We start from the raw sequence: 22,455 nt of genomic DNA, 5'->3' as shown, positions 1-22,455 counted from the left end.
ATGGCAAAATTTTCAGATTTGTAAAGAGTGGCATCATACTTTTCAATCAAAGAAGCAATTTCATAAGCACCCTTAAAAGCAACAAATTATTCAATTTGTTGAACATCATAGTAATTATAAACACCCTTAGCATACGAAGATACTATTCCATTATCACTAAACTCACATTGGTAGGGAAGGTGTTCCTTAGGGTTTTCAGAACAACAAGTAACATCATATATTTCACATAAATTCCAAGCATAGCATTGCAAACAATGAATTTGATCCAGTAGAAGTTTCCCTTTTTCAGATATACGGTGTCGCACATAACAAGCATGCTCATCTAAAGATTTGCCCTCAACTAAGCTAGTGGGGGTTTCAGCACGAGCACAAAGGGATCGAAGATGATCCAAGTAAAAAGCTTCAGGAGTGCGATAGATTTTGAGTGGTTCTTCAACCATTGGTTCAGTAGGTACAACTAATTTTTTTTGGTATTTTGCGTTTCCTACCCATAACTAAAGATAGAAAACAACTAAGAACAACAAATAAAAATTACTTAGTGATAAAGCAAACAAGCACACACGAGAATATTCACCCCACGCTATGACTCCCCAGCAACGGCGCCAGAAAAAGGTCTTGATAACCCACAAGTGTAGGGGATAACTGTAGCCGCTTTCGATAAGTAAGAGTGTTGAACCCAACGAGGAGCTAAAGGTAGAACAAATATTCTCTCAAGTCCTATCTGCCACTGATACGACTCTACGCACGCTTAGTGTTCGCTTTACCTAGAACAAGTATGAAACTAGAAGTACTTTGTAGGTGTTGTTGGATAGGTTTGCAAGATAATAAAGAACACATAAATAAAAAGTAGGGGCTGTTTAGATAAAGATGCAATAAAGTAAATATAGCGAGTGTGGAAAAGTGGTGGTAGGAGTTGTGAAATTGTCCCTCAGCAATTGACTACTTTACTAGACAGAGTTTTATGTGGGAGAGGCATAAGCTAACATACTTTCTCTTCTTGGATCATATGCACTTATGATTGGAACTCTAGCAAGCATTCGCAACTACTAAAGATCATTAAGGTAAAACCCAACCATAGCATTAAAGTATCAAGTCCTCTTTATCCCATACGCCACAACCCCCTTACTCGGTTGATGCTTCTGTCACTCAAGCAACCCACTATAAGCGAATCATGAATGTATTGCAACACCCTATAGCGGGAATCCCTCACGCTTGCATGACACAGAGGGCACAATAGGACCGCAACATAACCACAAGCAAATTAAACCAATCATAGCAATTCACCAATCACCGATAGGACAACGAAAATCTACTCAGACATCATAGGATGGCAACACATCATTGGATAATAATATGAAGCATAAAGCACCATGTTCAAGTAGAGGGTACAACGGGTTGCGGGAGAGTGGACTGCTGAATATAGAAGGGGAGAAGGTGATGGAGATGTTGGTGTAGATCGCGGTGATGATGATGGCCCCCGGCGGCGTTCCGGCGCCACCGGAAGCAAGGGGGAGAGAGCCCCCCTTCTTCTTCTTCTTCTTCTTCTTCCTTGACCTTCTCCCTAGATGGGAGAAGGGTTTCCCCTCTGGTCCTTGGCTCCCATGGCGTGGGAGGGGCGAAAGCCCCTCCGAGATTTCATCTGTCTCTCTGCCTCTCTCTGTTTATGCGTTCCCAGATTCTACCATGGCACCGTTTCTTTTATATCTGGAGATCCGTAACTCCGATTGGATTGAAACCTTCGACCAGATATTTTTCCAAAAATTAGCTTTCTCACGGCCAAAGAAGGGTGTCAACCGCCTTAAGAGGGACCCACAAGGGTCAGGGCGTGTGGGCCACCCTTGTGGACACCTCCGGCACCGTCTCGCGTTGATTTTACTTCCCAAAAATCATAAATATTCCAAAAATAAGCTCCATCCGTTTTTATCCCGTTTGGACTCCGTTTGATATTGGGTTTCTGCGAAACATAAAACATGCAACAAATAGGAACCGGCACTCGGCACTGGATCAATATGTTAGTCCCAAAAATAATATAATAAGTTGCCAAAAGTATATGAAAGTTGAAGAATATTGGCGTGGAACAATTGAAAATTATAGATACGACGGAGACGTATCACACACCCTCTGACTCCTACTGCAGCAGCCGCGGAAGCAGACCCGGTCGCCGATTTCTTTGAGGAGGCTGGCAAGGAGCTCCCACCCCCGCCCTGCCTGGACCCTAGGGCCGCTGCGGTGGATGTGGCAGCGGCAAAGAAAGTGGACAAGCCCCTCTCCTTCTTCGAGCACGAGGGGGGCACCGAGGGCGACACGGACGGCATCGACATGGGCCCTGCCCTCTCCCTCGTTAGGCACACCCCGATGACGGCGGACAGGCACTCCCTGCAGCTCAGCGCCGTGACAAGCCAAGTCTGTCACCTGCAGATCTGCGAGGAAGATGCCAGGGACAAGACCAAGCAGCTCTTCTCCAACCCCCCGGCCTTCGTTGTTGGTCGGACGCCTCCCCGCTCCAAGACACCGCTCCGCCCCAGGCCTGCGGCGACTCGCCATAGTGCACGCCAAGCCAGCAACCCCTCCACCGTCCCTGTCAGTCAGCGCGCCACCCTTCGCATCGTCCATGGCCTCGACATCCTCGGCCCGAAGGAATCAATGACTGCAAAGGCAACCGAGGACCTCATCAAGCGCTTCAACGAACCACTGTCCGACACCGACATCCAGGCCATCGCCAGGCTCACCAACCTTGACCCGGCCGTGCTGCGGGTGGCGGCCGGCATGCAGGGCCCCGATGGAGAGGCCCCAGAGGCCATGCTTCCCCCATGTTAGTGCACTCTAGTTGTCGTTTGCTCTAGCGACGCCCAGCGCTCGGCTGGGCTGAGCTAGGTCTAGTCATCTGTAGTCCTTGTAGTAGGAGTAGAGGCACTGCCGTCTGCTGGCGGATATTGGGGCCTATTGGTGGCCGTCGGCAGCCCCCGGATCGAGATGAGGTGTACCCGTATTTTCTTATTGAATTCCGTAGTTGCCGGAGCAGATTAATCGTGTTTAATGATTGACACAAATTATCCCATCATGAGCTGGAACATCCGAGGTTTAAACACGCCGGCGCGTCGTGCTGTAGTTTGCGAGACGACATAGGCACATAGGTTAGCTGTCCTATGCCTCCAGGAGACTAAAATCGAAGCCTGGAATCGCCCTCTAGTCAAGGAGGTCGGCGGAGCAAGGCTAGATGATTGCGTAGTGCTTCTCGCCTCCGACACTAGGGGCGGTGCTGCAACCTTCTGGGATAATAGTGTGGTAGACGTGCGATTGCACGCTGTCGGTCATTTTTCCATCACCGCACGTGTTACCTTACGGGCTAGTTCAACACAATTCTGGTTGACCATGGTGTACGGCCCCGTCGATGACAGCAAAAAGGACGAGTTCTTGTCGGAGATAGCTAGGTCGGCGCCGCCACCAAATGATCCCTGGCTCATCAACGGCGATTTCAACCTCATATACAAAGCTAGTGACAAGAATAATAGCAACATCAACCATAGAATGATGGGTAGATTTCGCGCGGCGATCAAAGCTGCAGGACTCCAGGAGATTAGATGCAAAAACCCACGATACACATGGAGCAACGAGCGTGTAGTTCCAACTCTTGTCAGCATCGACAAGTTTTTCTGTAGCAATGCTTGGGACACCCTTTTCCCAACCTTTCTCCTCCACGCCACTTCAACATCCTGCTCCGACCACTGCCCCCTACTGCTCGCCGCAGCAACCGCACCATGCCGTCCGGCTCGTTTCCAGTTTGAATCCTTCTGGCCACGCTTCCCAGATTCCACACGGCGGTGCAACATGCGTGGGATCACCCCGTTGCCTCTAGCTGTGCATTCAAACGCATCCGCGTCAAACTAGATAGGGCGGTAGAGGATCTCAAAATCTGGGCTAAGGGCTTCTCCAACAGTACCCGTCTGCAGCTACAGATTGCAAATGAAGTAGTTCTCTGCCTCGACATCGCCCAAGAGCATAGACAGCTATCACACGGCGAGCTAGCTCTCTAGAAGCAGCTCAAGCTCCGCGTCCTTGGCCTGGCTGCAATTGAGCAGGCTAGGAAGCACCAGGCCTCGCGCATCACCTGGCTGCGGGCTAGCGATGCCCGGTCGGCCTTCTTCCAGGCCAAGATCAACTCTAGGATGCAGAAAAACTTCATTCACGCCATCCACATGATAGACTCGATCGTCACCTCGCATAGCGACAAGGCCAGTGCTATCTACGACCACTTCAGCTCCTCCCTTGGAGCGGAGCCTGTCAGAGACACCACCATAAACTAGAGCTCGATCAACCTTCCATCACTGCCGGCAGTCGGTTTAGATAACCTATTTTCGGAGGAAGAGGTTTGGCAGGCGATTTGTGCCTCGCCGCAGGAAAAAGTGCCCGGGCCGGATGGCTTCAACAGAACCTTCTTCTGTGCATGCTGGTCAATCATCAAGCTCGACGTCATGGCGGTTTTCCATCAGTTCTATCACCTCGCAGGAGGAGATGTGGCTGCCATCAACCAGGCCCTGATCATTCTCCTCCCCAAGAAGGACGGAGCGACTGCAATCACGGACTATCGCCCGATTAGCCTAATCCATTCAATGGCGAAGCTCATCTCCAAGGTTCTTTCCATGAGGTTGGCTAAGGTGATCCACACAATCATTTCATCGGTGCAGACGGCATTCCTCAAGACAAAATGCATCCATGATAGTTTTCTCTATGTGCAAAACACCGTCCTCCACCTCCACCGTCGCAAAACACCGGCACTGCTCATGAAGCTCGACATCGAGAAAGCGTTCAACATGGTCTCTTGGGACTATTTTCTAGAGCTACTGCAGCAGCTAGGGTTTAGTGCGCGCTGGCGAGATTGGGCGGCCCTACTTCTCTCCTCGGCATCCTCGGCGGTCTCTTTGAATGGGGTACCGGGCTACCACTTTGCTCACCACCGCCGTCTTCGCCAAGGAGATCCGCTCTCGCCGTTTCTCTTCATCCTCGCCATAGATCCACTGCACCACCTGCTAGCGGAGGCGGTCGAGCAACAACTCCTCCAGCAAATATCAGGCCGCGAGTTGAAGCTCAGGGTTAGCCTCTACGCCGACGATGTAGTCGTCTTCATCAACCCAAACCGCTAGGAGGTCGACTCCTTGCTGAGCATCCTACGCCAATTCAGACGCGCCATGGGACTATGCATAAACACCGCAAAATCCACGGCCTCGCCGATCAGCTACAATGACCTAGACCTAGCTGATGTGCTGCACAACTTTGCCGACTCAATTGCCCCGTTCCCGATCAAATACCTCGGCCTCCCGCTTGTCACAGGCCGGCTTCGGCTCGTGCATCTGCAGTTTATCATAGATAGAATCAGGGCCCGACTGGCGGGCTGGAAAAGAAACCTAATCCACATCGTGGGACGACGAGTGCTGGTTCGCTGCGTCCTCAGCGCCATGCCCACCTTTGCGCTTACCGTGCTGAGGGTGCCCAAGAAGAACCTAAAAGAAATAGACAAGTGCCAAAGTTGTTTCCTTTGGAAGCAAGACGAGGAGATCTCCGGCGCCAGCTGCAAAGTAAGCTGGGTAGCGGTTTGCACGCCAACGAAAACTGGGGCCTGCGAATCCCTGACCTACCGCATTTTGGGGAGCTCTTTGCTTGCGCTGGCCCTGGCTCGGATGGTGCCACCCTGATCGACCATGGGTGGGGTCGGACTTGCCATGCAACGGCGCCGACCTCTCCCTCTTCACGGCAGCCACCTTGGTCACCATCGGGGACGGTGAGTCGGCGTCCTTCTGGTACACCCATTGGATGGGGTCGGGCACGCTCGCCCAACAATTCCCGCGGCTAGCCCAGCATGCCTGGCGAAAGAACAGGACGGTAAAGGATGCCCTCGTGGACGATGCCTGGATCAGAGACCTCGCCCATGGCCGTACTGAAGATCTGATACAAGACGTCCTAGATTTGCATAGGCGGATCCTTGGCACGGTCGGCCACCTGCGTGCGGGCACCCCCGATTCCATCAGATGGATCCTCGAGCGGACGGGCGAATACTTCGCAAGATCAGCTTATATGTTGCAATTCAGGGCATGACGTCCTCATGTTTCAGCAAGATCATATGGAAAGCTTGGGCCCGAGGGAAGATCAAGATGTTTTCATGGCTCATGCTGCAAAATAGGTTGTGGTGCAACGACAGACTTCAGCGTCGCGGTTGAAAAAATGAGTACTTCTGCCAGTTGTGCACTCGAAGCCTCGAATCCTCAAAGCATCTGTTTTGGGAATGCCCACTGACCAGGAGAGTTTGGGAAACGATCAGCTCATGGACGGGCTGCGCATCACTAGCTCTAGAGGGGAGATGGCAAGATCTTCGGCATTCCTCCATTGCCTGGCCACCCTGGACAGGACTGCACCCAGATGGCGCAAAGGCATCAACACGCTTCTGTGGCTTGTATGCTGGGAGATATGGCAGGAACGGAACAACGCCACATTCAGGAAAAGCACCCCAAGTGTCTGCAACATCATCAGGAGGATTACGGACTGCATCGAGCTGTGGCGAGTCGCGGGCACAACCTGCATTAAGAGCCCCTTCGGGGAACCACCATGAAGTGTAAACCCTAGGTTTTTTTGCCCTTTGAGGATTGCCGGTCTGTGGCAAGCCCTCGGATCCACCGGATCCACCCAACGCTTTCTGTTTTTCCACTGCTTCCTGCTTATCAATGAAAAGCCAGCGAAAAGCTGGATCTTTCAAAAAAAAACATACATGGATGTGTTTAGACAGGAACTAGCTACTGCCATTGCTCTAAGTTGGTAATGTATGGTTGATGTTAGAGATATGTATGAGCCCCTTTTGATTTGCAAACTTTATGCAAAATGTGAGACTATTGTTCTGTGAAATGTGCGTGAGACTTGATGCTCACACCATGATCAATTGTCATATTTGTTTCAGAATTTATGTAGTTGCAAAAGTATGATTTTCCCTTATGAATGCTCCCTGTAAATGCTAAAACTGCTTCTTCTTCTTCTTTTTATGGAAAGCTAAAACTGCTTCTGTAAATACACAAATCGGAATAACAGTGAAAAAAAGGCCATCTCTCACCACCGAACAGACCCATCATCATTGCTACTTCAAGGACCCAGCAAAGAAAAAAAATGAAAGCCTTTACACACGAGCCCACAAGTGGCCACAATATGCTCGTGGGCTTTCGGCCTGGCCAGTCGCTGGCTTCAGATGCTGCCGCACCGCACCGAACAGAACAGATCACCTAAAAAAAAAAAAGAAACAGATCGTTCGCTCCTGGCTGCTGGCGCTGGCGGACGGCCGTAGGCGACTGCCCTCAGATCTTCCTCTTCCCCCTCTCCCGGATTCAAAATTTTCGGTGGCCATCTCTCTCCCCACCCTGCTGCCGACCCACCTCCATGCCCAAACCCTAGGCCCCCATCTCCTCCCCGGCCACCTCCGCGACCGCCGGCAGCCGGCCATGGAGGGCCTCTTCATGCAGGTCTTCGAGCGCCGGGACTGGGTCACCGAGCAGATGCGCCAGCAGGTCGACTCCCACGCCGAGTCCCTAGCCTGCGCCTTCCTCGCTGCCGGCCACCGCCCCCCGCCGTGGATCCTTCCCTCCTGCGCCGCCGGTCTGCAAGGTGCGTGCTTATCCCCCCCCCCCCCCCCCCCCCCCCCCCCCCTGTTCCCCTGTTGGAGCCTTTTTCCTCCTCGAAACATAATTTAACCTCACAGAGGACATCAGGAGCTACTCCAAATTAGCTCATAAAATTGGATAATACAGTTGTGCTAATTGCTTTGTTATTCTCCGCGTAAGCGCATTAGTATATTACTAGCAAACATATATGCCCTTGAGTTGCAACGGGAGACAAAAAAAATATCATGCTCTTGGATCATGGACACTGAGGAAACTATATGTGCAGTGCCGATGTCGATGGAGCCCGTGCGATGCTACGGGCTGTCCGAACCATGGATCGTAGAGCTCAAGAAGCCGCACTCATGTCCTCAGTGGAAGAAAGCTAATGTTTAATGTTTATTACTTCAAGGGGGGGGGGGATATGTCGTATGGAAACTTCTTACCTAATTTTGAAAGAAATTTCATATCAATATAGCCTACTCAGTGCTCATGCTCAACAACCGAATGTAGCGAAGTAAAATAAAATAAAATTGGTGCCTACTTAGTGTTATCCAAAAATTGTAGTCCCACGCTAGAGAAAAAGCTCACATAAATAGCTGTTTAAAACCAAGTAGTGGCCTAAGAATTGAAACATTTTGTGTGCTTTCAGAGTTGATGACTTGCTAACATTCCTCTATTATCTAATTTCTGGCCACATTACTCGCATGATGAAGACAGAGTGACTTTGCTTCAGTTAGCTACGTTGCTTGATTGGATCTTCCGATCTGTGTTGGCATTAGCAAACTTTTCATAAGTGTTGTGAATAAGCGAAACACATTTTGTAAGAAATGTAGTTATGTCTTAAGAACCTGATGCATGTTGGTTCCGACGAATAGTCAGAAACCCAGTTATAGTTTTAATCCAGTGAAGTGTTCAATATGAAAAAGCTAAGCTCATATCACGTAGTGTGGCCATGATGTTGAGCGATACTACTAATTCATAAGTGAGGCTAGCAAAATACACCGGAGACTAATGAACTTAACCTGTGGACTCATGAACTAAACCATATAGTAATATCAAACTAAAGCATGAAGTATGTCAGCCATGAAGAGATGTCATTTTTTCACCTATCTCAATTAGAGTACTCCCTGGTGTTTTCATCAGCTTCCTGCTCTTGGCCTCTTTCCTCAACAAAGCTGCTTCAGAGTACTGCTAATTTGTTGTGTATAGATTGGAGAGCAGCAGGTAGTAGCCAGTGTAGACACATCATCAGAAACACAAACAAACAGACAATGCTATGTGTGTCTCACCCAAATCACACAATGCAGCTGCTCCAGCGCCGCCGCTGTCTCCCATGCCCCTCGGATTGCAGTTCCCAGTATTGTAGGTGCCACAAAATGCAATGATCCGCTGGAACATGGACCGTTTCATTAAACATTAATCAAACATAGATGGTCAAGCCAAATGTAGGTGGCTGGGTTGTTTCTTAGCAACTAATCTGCAAGAACATATTAAAAAAAAGATCAATAAATACACCTCAATGTGCAAATGTTGATTCTTGAACAATTAAGATTGAAACAGAAGTTACTATCAGGATGAGTTTGCAAACATCAATTGGTTGGCAAGTAACGTCAATTGCTTATCATCCATTGATATGCGTGTCTTGTCATATGCAGATTTTACCTAGCCATATTACACACAGCAAGGGAAGCTTAAGATATAAACTGTAGGCAAGGAAGATGAAGCACCACAACCACATTTCTTGATCGCCTAACTTTCTTCATAGGTGTCACTACCAGAAAAAACCTACACACACAAAAATCAACACGCTGCTACATGGCAGCCGTCATGTCCACGCAGCCATGGATGCTCCAGATCTCAGGCTCACTTCACGTACCTCCTGCTTAACCGTGCAATTGCAGCGCCAGCCAGGCAGCATGACACTGCCAACACGCGCTGGTGATCAGCATCAGGGTGAACTCGCCGTCAACAAAATGATCTTTCCCCTGTTCTTTCAGCGGGAGGTATACTTTCCCAAAACTGAACATCCGGACTTCTCATGACAAAATACTTGAACCCACACAAGGATTAATTTTTGGACTTCATTGGCGCATGCATACATGTTATTTTTCGTCAAGTAGCTGGGGGAATGAGGTTCCTTTAATCTGAATAAGAAAAATACAAAAGTTGTTTATCACTCTATCCAATTTTTCACCACAACTATATGGTTCCTGTAGGTTCGGATTTATTCTGAAAAATAGTAGCATCATTATTAGCAACGTTCAGTAGCTCATTGCCTCTATATGAATTGGCCTTTTGGATATGTGATTCCGCTCTTTAAAATTTATTCACCATAACCCTCGTACAATGTGTGAGAAATCTGAAAAAATATTTTTAGACCTTGAGAAGCATATTAACAAATAGGTGGCTAGCACAAACTTGCAAAACAGGACATATGAGAGAGAGAAAATGTTTAGACCTTGAGAAGCATATTAACAAATAGGTGGCCAGCACAAACTTGCAAAACATAGCATACTGTATGAGAGAGAGAGATGGGGCTGCAGCGTTCGCTACACATGAATATTTCTTGTGGACATTCTATCAAACAGATGTCCTACAACTTGATGCAAAAACAAATCTCTTATGGCTGGGTAGAATAACGAACCAAAGGAGCAACCGGAGCTTTCACCAGCAGTAGATGGGGAGGAGGAGCTGCGCTCGTCACTGGTTTGGAGCCGGGAGGTGTGTATGCCAACGTGGCCGGGGCGGTGCGACACTGGGAGTTGAGCCGGGAGGAGTTGCGTGGAAAGGAGGAGGCGAGGGGCGCGTGTCCGGAGGCAGCGCACATCGCCTGCGGCATTAGCCGCGAGGAGGCGCGGGGTGGGGCGATTGGCCGGGGTGGCTAGGGGTCAGGGCAGGGAGACGATGGGTAGGTGGGGGATGGACCAGTACGGGGTTGGGGATTTGGGTTGGGTCTTCTTTTCTTCCGCCACGAAACGTTGTTTTACTTACCACGGGCAATGGGGGGTAACTTTTTCCAACTTCAAGGGCAATTTGATGACGGACGGGCAGAAGCCTAGTCCCTTTATTAGTAGGTATAGATATGTTATCTTGGCAACATATACTGCAGTTGCATGGAGCAGAGTGGAAGATAAATACCAAAAAGAAAGAAGAGAAAAACCTGCCAGTAATTGTAATATTATTGGCTTATTTGATAAACAGTGAAATGTATGCTTGGTCACTATTGTTAAAATACCATGCTATAATGTGCTGCAAGCCTGCAACTTTGCAGAATGTAACTAAAACACTTTGAAGGCAAATATGTGTACCTGAAAAGACAACTAAAGAAAGCAAATCTATGTGGAAAGAAATTCCTGTTGAGAGTCAGACATCTTAAGACAGGTTCATCACTGATCCCAGTATCTTAGACCCATCACAAATCTCATTTTGAAGGAGTTCTCTTGGTCATTTGGGTTACCGAGATGTCACCGTAAATCCTGCGAATAGTAGACAGTGTTGTTCAACATGTCGTCCAGGATTAGCCGTTTTGTTTTGCTGGGCAATTTTTTTAGGTGTTGCATTGGGGAATTTTGAGAGTGCCAATTTGGTGCTGTTGATCCTATATCTTGTTTGTTTATTAGAACCCAAGATGGGCACACCTGCAGGGTGCCGGCTATAAGCGTTCATGAGTTGCTAACTGGTTGGCCAGTGATTCAGAAATACACCGATTCGTTGTTTATTTAGCCTTTTGTTCACCATTGATATCTGATTTTACTCCCTTGCACATTGCTTTTAACACCTTTTATTCGTTAACTGAACCGCTTGTTTACTTGTAGAGCTAAATGGCAAACCGATTGTTCCGGGGTTACTTTTTGCTGGAAGCCAGATTACTACACCAGCAACCAACAGAACCTTCTTTCAGCCACGAGCTGTTCCTAGTATTTCACTCAGAAATGTGGGGGTTCCAAATGGATATGCTGGTCTAGACTCTATTTGTGACACCGTGGATACTAACCAACATGAAGTGCCTCAGCAAAAGCAGGTTTCAGTTGACCAGGAGATATTTGAGCCTAGTTCTGAAGTCAACATGTTCTCTGTGGTAAAGCGTTCCAGGTCAAGGCAGCGGCATATTGAAGATCGGTCGCGTGAGAAGGGTCAAGCGACAAATAGTGGAATCAGGGATGTTATGCAAGACATGATGCAGAGGTCTGGTTTTGCAACTGCAGGTTCGAACAAAACAACTGCATCATTATCCTCCAAACCATGTGGTGACGGTGAAAACAATGCTGGAACAACAACCTCTTTGCCAGGTCAGGAGAAAGATTTTTATGCCAGTCAGGATAGATCAACTGAATTCGTCAAGTGCAGTAAAGATGGTGATCTTGGAAATCAAGGAGTTAAGTTAGATTGTTCTCAAAATCAGATTGTCAATTCTGATAATAATGTCAAGGTTTCTGTTAGAAGTTCTTTTGGGGTGCAAGTTACAGGCACTGTGTGCCATGCACTCCCTGAAACTTATCTGTCGGTTGAGCCGAAAAAACTTCAATTCGATGGTGTTGAATCAGTTTGCATGGATCCTGCAAGTGAACAGACGATGCAGCAACCAGTATGTGCCCTGGAAGGTGGCAATCTTGATCTTGCTGAGGTACATCCCTTAAATGAAGACCCATCTTCTACCAGCTATTCTCAAGTTCTTCAGGAGCAACATCTGTTGGTCAGAACATCTTTAGAATTCAAGGAGACCGATGCAGAGACTCCCTTGGGCCCCACTTCACCGGTTACACAAAAGGAGACGCTCAATGGAAAGGCAGCATATGATGCGGTCAACTGCCATTCAGGAAAGCTGGGTGATGTTCAGATAAAATTATCAGCTTTGACCAAAGCATGCAACATTTCTGTCAGCAACAAAAAGGACGAGTCTGCAGTGCCACAAGTTATGAGCAGTGTTTCAGCTAGAAGAACCAGCGAAATGCACTCAACTGAAAGGAACAGTATGACTTCAGCCGAAGATCTGCAACAAAATGGTACCATGCTTGCTATTTGTAGAACATATTTGCTAGTTTTTTTTCTTTGTAGCAAAAGTTATTGGGCCATGTCCTTACATCGTTTCTTATCTTGCAGGAACAGAACAAGACACCTCTCTTATTGAGAATGCTGTTAAAGAAAATGTTAATTCATGTACAGCAGAAAACGATAAACGGAAATCTTCACAACCTTCTGTTCAATACTTCTTACCTAGTGCATCACATGAGAAAAATATTCTACTCGAGTCAGACAGAAGCAGTGTTGCTTGTGACCAGAAGAGGTCAGTACAAGATGGAGTGGAAGTAAGTGATAGTTTGTCATCTAAAAGGAGAAGAATAAGGCACCGATCAGACTTTGACCTTTCTGGGACTCCTTGCACAAATTCATTGCCTCTGAACCACCAACTTGACATTTCTAGCCATATATTAAGTGCGACAAATTTCTCAGAGAAATCCCATCCTTCAGGTCCTTACTTCACAAGGAGTTCAGGATCCTGCAAGAGCATGTCTCTGGTGTCAGAGGGGGGGAATGCTGCAAGTGATGTTTATGGAAATGGGAATTCTTCACGTGGAAGAAGAAATACAACTAGCCTATTAAGTGGCGTCCTTGACAACTCTCCTACCGCAAGCACCAGCAGGAGTGCATTGGAAGGACGGGTCTTCAAAAATTCTCAAGAACAGAAACAAAATAAGTTGGAAGTGGAGTTTCTGACAACTGCTGCTTTGCCTTATTGCTCTGGCATCCTATCTCGTAATGAGGAAAACTGCACACAGCAGGTATGTGCTCAGCAAGTGTACCAGACTACCAGTTCCCTTTCCTCTCTGAAGTTTTTTTTAAACCGAAAGAACCGGTTGTATTTTTTGTTGCAAAATTGTATGTCATGAAAGTAGTAAACTAGTGGTAATGCTCAGTCTGGGTGCATTATTGGTGGAGCCTTTTCTTTGGATGCTTTGGTCTGACAAATTCGAATCCAGTCATGTAGGTTCTCTATTTCCTGTTTTTATTTATGGGATAGCCGATAGGAATATTCATGGGTATATCACCGTTTTGTACTGATGAGTGATTAACATACAAACTAGATTACCCGTTGTGCCAGATGGCGCAAGGCTAAATTCACACCCGGAGTTATTTGTAACAATTTGATTTTGGTAAATTTGGTTTTAGCAATCACTTAGGCTCTAGTACTTGTAACAACATTTTAGTATCTCTTGTAGTTTACACTTTAAGAAAACTCTTGGTCAAATGGCGCAAGGCTTCAATTTAGACCTATAGATATTTGCAGATGAAGGCTTAGCAGTGTGAACAATACTTTGAAGATGGCAAAAAACAAAGACACTTTAATTTAAATAATAAATTTGTGTCTACATGTAAAACTGTGCAAAATCATTCTTTTGAACCAGTTTTAAGGCATGGAATTCAAGCTCCAAAGTAGAACATAGCTGAATAGTAAACGTATAGCAATACTCTACAATAGGAAAACAAATCAAACCATGCAGGGAGTTTTATGTGTTGTAGACAATCCAGTTCACAACCCCCAATTACAAAGAAACTAAATCTAAACACTGAAAGACACGACCAGAAAATTACGTTATGAACAAACAGCCAGCAGGCACCTCAATACAGCACTTGCAGGAATAGGTTACAAATAATTAATTCCTTGTATCTGCCTTGATTCGATAAAAGATTGTCTGAACTAAAGTGTAGTTGTTCTGAAGAATCAATTCCTTGTATCTAGCAAGTTTTTGCCTGGAAGATCGATGACCACCATTGCAAATTCTGCACAGTAGGGTAATGTGTGAGTTAAACTGAAAGATTTGCTGGTGAGTTTCTTAAAAAGGAATGCATAACAGAATATGGAATTTTAAATAATGGGTAAACATCCTTTACCTTCTGTACTTCTCCGTGCTCTGTGAGACTTGGTGTGTGTGTGTTTGTGTGTGAACCTTGTTGGATGTTTGGCTTGGGCGGTTTGCTTCATATATAAAGCGGGGCGAAAGCCTTTTTCGGTAAACATCCTTTAAATTTACTTTCTGAACAAAAGAGGTACTGTTTAGAATAATAAGAAGTAAAGATTGTGGCCATCTATTTTTCCTATTACAAAGATACTGACATGCCACATAAATCTCTTTCTACATATGATGTTCCAAAAATGCATGGGTTACTTATCAGTCCCTTCGTCAATGGAAAGGAACCAGTATAAGGTTTTTTTGGTGATCCGTTTGCACCTAAGATAGATAAACCACATATGCTTAAGATGTCCGTGTATATTTGGAAAAGCACAAAAGCTATGTTTAAAGGGTTAGTGAGAAAAGAATCTTACGTTCTATCACTGGAACATGCAGCGATCCATAAATATATTAGATGTTCTCTGAATCCACTGGTTTAGAGGCAGTTGCTCTACAGGGAGGTGCTCCAGCAAATGATAAAGTTATTTTTCTGTGTCCAGAATTTGATAGCAAACCTGGACCGTACCGAGGAGTAGCATTGGTAGCAACCTTGCAATGCAGTAAAAAAAATCAATTTAGTACAAAATCTATAATGGAAGCTTCAATAATATTTTGTATCAAGGAAATGGTTTATAAAATTTGGCATCCCCTAGATTATTGGAGTACTAAACAATACAATGTAGGGCACTGAGAATTGCATTAACTCGAAGACTGAAACTCATAACGATATGCATGCACTTACTTAATACGTCTCCAATGCCACCTGACTCTGAATGTTTTTTCAAACCTTAGCAACATGTGTGCATAACAGAAATGAAGCTAAGACAGCAACAATAATCAGTTATGTGCTTCTTAGAAATGTTTTCTTACAAAATCATTCCAAGAAGACCAAATATGTAGGAGGACTCCATGTCAACGTTCTGATAATGGGTGAACAAAAGTCTGATGCTACATGCTTCTTATAAACACTATGTTTCTGATTTAGTAGTTTAGAACCCACCTAAAAAATAAAAGCAACACATAAAAACCAGACTATACAATGCAGTTCTAATAAACCAAACAATAAGCAGCAATAAGGAATTAAACAAAACAATAGTGTGGCAATATATTGGAACAGCTAAGGATTAAGTGGTTGTGTGTCTTCTCAGTAAAGTTTCAATGACAGATATTCAACCTGCAATCAGCTATCTGAAATAAATTTAATCCAACGAATCAAACAATCGGATGTACTGTGGATTATCTAAACAGGGCATCATGGACGAGCTGGCCTGTGAAGATCCATCTGAGATGTTGCAGTAAATCAGTCAGAGAAATAAGCCCAAGAACCTTTTAGAGCAGTGAGCGATTTCGTCGGTGAATCTGGAGTGGCAACCTGGTGTTCCTGTACCAAAAAAGAAAAAAGAAAAAAGATGCTATCTGTGTGTGCATATTTTAGGTGAAGTTTCTCCGGAAGAGCTTAATGGCAGTGAACGGAAAATGTATCCATAGATCATTTATTTTCAGTTTATGGAATATGAATTTAGAAATGATAACTGCAGCTATGTTGCCACTATTTTCCAGCGGTTCTGAGAATGACATGGACATGTACAATTGAAAAGGGAAATGGGGTCTCTGGAAGTAAACAAACAATAGAAACACACATGGATAAGAATATTCTTTTTAGCAATTGGCAAACTAACAACAGATCAAGTCACCAAATAAATCTGCAGTACACCGAAACCTTATGATTGGTACAAAACTAAGCAACCGAGAATAGATAAATTAGAATTTCTTATTTATTCTTTGATTCGGCATATGTGGGCTATTCCTTTGGAGATGAGGCATAGAATGTCTTTCATAAAAATCTCAAGATGATGGGACATGTGTTTGCAACTTTACGCTCAGCATCACCTACAGCCCCACGTAGCTGGTGCCTCGGCGGATGCAATCGCCACTGAAAAACATAGCTGTGAAGGAGGTGAGCCCAGAAATAAACGATGAGAGAACATAGGACATAGAAGGTCAACAGAAACTTGCCCTGTCAATCCGGTTGTTGCAAGGACAGTGGCCTATAACTAAAAACAAGAAACCTGCAACCAAGAAAGAGGATAACATGATGGTCAAAAGCATATCCAACCAGGGAAACATAAATAGCGTAGCAAATTGTAATTGGTAACTAATGACTATGTCACTATGGTAACGAGCGTACATTTACCAGGTTGTTAGATACTAATTCCTCTTCCAATCTATATGAATCCTTTTGATAAAAGAACTCCTATGCCAATAATTACAAATCCTATTATACAACACCAACAAGTGTGTCCATGTTTTCAGCAAAACGGTATTACCAATTCTTTTGGTTGCAATGAATGTGTGCTCATTCTGAAACACCGAAAGCCTGCCTTGACCACATTTGAACAATAGCATTGCTGCCTTGTCGGCTCTCTGCATACTTGTAAAACTAAATAAATTTTTGAAAGTTGTTTTCAAAGTACTTGCCATTGATGAGAAAAGGATTCCATGGTTAGTACATATCTGCACACAATAGTCATGCAAAAAACAGAATGCAGATTAGAGCCTTGATCACCATATCTGAACAATCCATGGTTAGTCCTAGCGTATTTACTATTGTTCTTTCTGTTGGCAGGAAGGTACTTGCTTTGAAGGTCAGAACCTAAATGTCACGGCTGCGAGTGTGGCAGACCAGGAAATGGCTCCTGAGATGGATGACTTATCATCTCCAATTGCAATATTACATCAAGAAACTTATTCTGGAACAGAACTGTTTACTCGATTCCCGAGTTATGAACAAGCATCTGCTCCTAATGCACTGCTTCATGAGAAATTATGGTATGACTCGAATGAATGTGTTAGGAAATATAAAAGTTGTGATCCAAAGGGACAATTGGGTGATGAATCTTTTGATTGTGATGGTTCAATGCCAGTAATGGAGATCTTTGATGTCTCTGACCAATTGGACAGCCCAATTATCGGAAAAAGGTCATTTGAGTCCCTACACGATTCTCACCAATTAGGCACCATTTGCTCAGATCCTCCAAACAAGCATAATACTAACACAGCGAGTAGTTTGCATCCGCTATTGACAACTACTATGTCTGGGAAACCCAGAAACTGTCCCCTCTCTGATGATCTACAATACAGTGCTAGTAACAGTCGCAGCGGTATGGACTCCTTCGGATGTGGACTTGATTTGTTTTTTATTTCTGATGGCGTAGCCTCTTGCTCTTCAAATGCTAGCAGCAGACAAGAGATCAATGAAACTCCTTTGACTCCATCTGTTGAAAAGTATAGCCAGAAACTTTCATTAAGATCTGGATCTGGTTCAGAACATATGGGTTCTATTCCTGAACTTGAAGTCTTCCGAATTGATGAAGACAACAGCATTCCGGAAGAAGATGAGTACCAAGACATGGCTCCTGGATCTGTAGATGTGAATTGCTCATGCCAGCGACAATCTGGGGTAACAGCACTTCAGGATATTACTGGATTATGTCAAAACAATGGAAATTCTCCGTCTCATTCGATGAGAAGCATGGATAAAGGTAACATAGACTTGAGTGCAGAATCTGTCAGTAGTGAGCTCACTCATCATTCAAATATCAGAAATGATAGCATTAAGCCAAGATACAATCACTCTACTTCAGTTAAGAGAGAAGGAAAAGTATCCCGTTCTCTTCATGACAGATCAGGTACGAAAGAAATAACCAAAAGCAGAAGTGGAAGACACAGGAGTGAAGCAAATATTGACAAGCAAGGCACGACAGAAATAATCAACAGCAGAAATGGAAGACACAGGAGTGAAGCAAATGTTGACAAACAAGGCACGGCAGAACTACTCAATAGCAAAAATGGAAGACACAGGAGTGAAGCAAATGTTGACAGACAATCTAAGCCTAGCAATATTGTTGCCAATGTGACATCTTTTGTACCTCTTGTAAAACAAAAGTTGCAATCTACAACAGTGTGCGGTAAGTTTTATTTGTTTAATTGTATTATTTATTTCGAATTACATGCTAAATCCACTAATGGTGTTTATAGAAACGGTTAGATGGTGCTCATAACTGGCCTCTACAAATGGGGTTGCTGTCTTGCAGTTAAAAAAGATGTTAAGGTGAAGGCACTCAAGGCAGCTGAAGCTGCAAAACGTCTTGAAGAGAAGAAACAAAAGGAGCAAGAAAAGCGCAAAGCGGCTGCAAAAGCAGAGCGTGAAAGACTGAAGCAAGAGAAGGAACAAAAACAAAAACTTGAAGAGGAACAAAAGAAGAGACGAGAAGTTGATGCGGCCGCTAAGAAGCGGCAGAGGGAAGAAGGGGAAAAAAGGGAAACGATGAAAAGAAGAAAATGCGTGGATGAAGCTCGAAAGCAACAGAAGCAGCCTATGGATAGACAACGAGGCACGAAGGATGAGAAAGATGCTCGTCAAAAAGCTTCTGTGAGTATAAGCTACATATATATACAAGCAGTGGTAGTTACCACCTGATTCTTTGGTCTCCACGTGTCCCTCACCTTACCACCAAACAAACCGTGTGAATGGGCGTATGCTGGGCCATTCTAAACCTGCTAATGCTCGTCCCACGTGAAGAGATACTTAAGATAATTGTTGGCGCTGATTTCTTGGGACGGTAGGTACTCCTAGCTTGGCTGGGTAAAATAAATCATGTGATTTAATCTAATAACAAATGTACGTGCTAGTTCAACCTTCTACTGGATTTTTTTGTCTAGATGGAACAACTTATATAATTTTTATATCTTACTTTGCTTAAATAGGGTAGTATGCACGTACACATCACTTTTGATAGGGTAGTATAGAGTATGATAGTATGGTAGCATAGAGTATGGAGTATGTACGTACATGTCAGTTTAGATAAGGTAGTATGGAGCTGTTTTTTGCGGGCGAGTAGTGCAGAATATATGTTCTTTTTGTAACATGTGTAGAATATATGTTCCTGTAATTCTTATGGAAGGTGGTATGGAGTATGATCTTATGTAGTATTTGCTATGAAGTGCGTATACTTCAAAATTGTGATATTAAATAGGGAGTACATATACTTCTAACTGAAGCTAGCATGAAGTACATATACACACGTCTAATTGTTGTGTCAGAAGGGTAACATCAATAGGAAGAAAATGGCCAGTATGACGTCATGCAATGAATCATTCATAGTTTATATATGTACATTCTACATATGACATTACGACTCAGCCGATAGATGATGGAAACGGAGTAGTATGCTACTCCAGACGCATTGGATGTGATAGCTCGCGAGCTGTCGCAGTCGCCGCAAAACTGAAAGAAAGCAAATTGTTTTCAAGGGACACACAATGTATTATTGGGATGTATAGCACATCTTGACGTTAATCAACGACAATGCCGTTGTGGCGTGGCCACGCGAGGCCAGAGCAGTCGGCCGATGTTGCACCTGCACATTGAGGCCAAGTAAAGTTAGTTGTTGTGCCACACAAAAAAAGGAATAAAGTATTGTCAAAGGGAAGTACGTAGTATGAAGTACATACAAGACAATAGTATGGTGTATTTAACTTAAGTATATTATGTGAAAAACAAGTATGGAGCATGTGGAAAAAGTAGTATAGCATATCATGCTTGCAAGGTCGTTATCATCAGCAAATCGTGATCCACCATGCACCATATCTTCTTTATGTTTCATTACATCTTTTTTTCATGCCTTCATGGTAGTATCCGCTGCTGTCACCGGTGCAGTCACTGTGTCGGATTAACCTGGCATCATAGCCTTTTGATCTACATGAACCAGATGAGAGTTCAAACCTCAAAGTGAAGCGATGTATCATTGGAACATGTAGTAGAAAGAAAGCTCAAGTGCATAGTTTCATGCATATATGCTTTTCGATGCATGCCTAGTAGTAGACGCGCGTAGCACAGACCTGGAGTGAGTTAACAACGTAGCCGCCAGCGCCGACGGCAAATGGTGCCGAGTAACGTGACGCCGACAATCAGTTTGTCTCCGATCTATGGCATCGGCATGGCCAGAACTCTGAATCAAGAAACATCCGTGCATCCAGAGAGAAAGAGTCTGTTAGTCATTTGCTTATCCTAATTTCCGTCCAGATAGATATCCCTAGAATATAGTCAGAGTAGTTCGCCCTTGCGGGTTGGATTTTTTATTGAACCCGCTTCTTTCATGCGCTCCAAAAGGACTACTCATTTTGAGTGGCAAAATTCTCTGGTTGATCATTTGGACTTTGTAATATTAGATATGCGTAGGGCTTTCAAAATGTATGGTTCCCAAGCGTCATATGTGATATATACTCGAACAGAGGGGGTGTTTGTTTTTTGATATTTAATTAATATCATGGCAGGATAATATGGAGCCAAAGAAGAATTTGGTTGATGTAGGCAAAAACCAAGTTAAACCTGATGAGACTACCGAACATGCCCTTCGATACAAGGCCAATGAAAGTAAGGACGAGAAAGGTGTTGCAGTAGATGACAGGAATGCAAGTTTTGGATCTGATGCTAAGGAAAATATCCTGAACAGTCTCGAGGAGGTATGCCTTTTTATTTAACTTAATCATGCAGAATGTTGTCGTCTGTAAATCTGCATATGTTGGTACTACTCATTCATCTTTGATATTGACATGGCTGTTATGTTACATGTCTGCAAATAATAAACAGTTATTGCTAGTCAATATACTTGTATACAGATATACTAATGGAAGTTCTTTTGGAATGGTCACATGATAGTGGCTTCTACTCCATAATGCATGCTCATCAGTTTGTTTACATGCTAAGAGAAGACTTTGGAAGACATGAGTAACGGCACCCTAAATATTTTTCTCTCCATTTGGGGCAATAATTCTTAGAATGCGGCAAAATTGTTAGAACACACAAACATATGCAGCATCACAGTTGGGACAAAGCAAAAAATAGGTTGTCAACCTGAGCTGTTTCGATTTCTTGTTTGACATTAGTATCAGTTTGTAGTGCATTTCATTGTTTCACTCTAGTATCAGCAACCACTCTAATTTTTGAATCCTCTGCTCTGATGTTAATGAAACTCTTGCCAGTCCTACACAATGACTCCTTATAAAGATTCTGATGATGAGGATGATGATGATTACGACGAACATTTGCAAGAAGCAAGGCGCAGAAGGAAATTTGTTCCTTGTTGGGCTCGGTACGTGAACTGACTATGAATTTTGCACATTATTGACAGCAGGATTCTCTGCTTTAATACTGATAAGCATTTCAATGTGAAGGACAAACTGAAAGTATTTTCCACTGTGGTCCTTGAATAAATGGCATACTACCATTTGCTAACTTATTTTTTGAATATATAAAAATGTTTTTTGGGGGTTCCATTTCGCTTGGTATTGCATATTAAGTCGAGCCTATTGATGACATGGTCTTCATGTTCAATTTGCAGAAAAGAAAACTTGGATAGCATCTTACTATCCAATAAAACATTAAACCCCAGAGAAATTTTTGCACGGAAGCTGTCCTTCAACATATCTGAAGGTAACATCCAGTTGAATTTTTTTTTCTGCCAGCAAATTTACTCGTATAATTGCCAGTGTTGACTCCTCCCCGCCTGTTGTGTGCAGTTCTTTCGGCCCGCAGCGCGCCTTAAGATAGGCTTCCGTTCCATTTGATTAAGTAGCGGTAATATGTCATTGCTGTTCTTCTGGCCTCCATTTCGCCTTGGCAGTCTGTGGTGAACATTGCTGACCAGCAATCTCTCTCTTTCGTAACCTGTAAGCTAGGAATGATGTATGTAGGAGAACATTGCTGTACCACTTGACTAGTTACTTACCTAGCATCGATCGTTGCTTGGCCAAGTTGTAGTTTGTTTATAACGGCTCCCGTCACGTTATTATTTGACGGAGATTGAGTA

General features: G+C 44.2%; 1 protein-coding gene across 1 annotated transcript; it reads left to right on the top strand.

Moving 5' to 3' along the window:
• Positions 1-7,272: 7,272 nt before the first annotated feature.
• LOC123045783 (uncharacterized) lies at positions 7,273-22,455 on the top strand. Its single transcript, XM_044468957.1, has 9 exons — positions 7,273-7,638; positions 11,450-12,637; positions 12,735-13,414; positions 17,211-18,552; positions 18,679-19,016; positions 20,921-21,109; positions 21,629-21,738; positions 21,988-22,079; positions 22,166-22,455. The coding sequence occupies exons 1-9, from the start codon at positions 7,476-7,478 to the stop codon at positions 22,189-22,191; spliced, it is 4,128 nt and encodes a 1,375-aa protein (XP_044324892.1). The 5' UTR covers positions 7,273-7,475; the 3' UTR covers positions 22,192-22,455.

Source organism: Triticum aestivum, chromosome 2B (assembly GCF_018294505.1).
Source record: "Triticum aestivum cultivar Chinese Spring chromosome 2B, IWGSC CS RefSeq v2.1, whole genome shotgun sequence".
Classification (NCBI taxonomy): Eukaryota; Viridiplantae; Streptophyta; class Magnoliopsida; order Poales; family Poaceae; genus Triticum; species Triticum aestivum.
The sequence above is the reverse complement of the archived record's forward strand: the minus strand, read 5'-3'. Positions and strand labels throughout refer to the sequence as shown.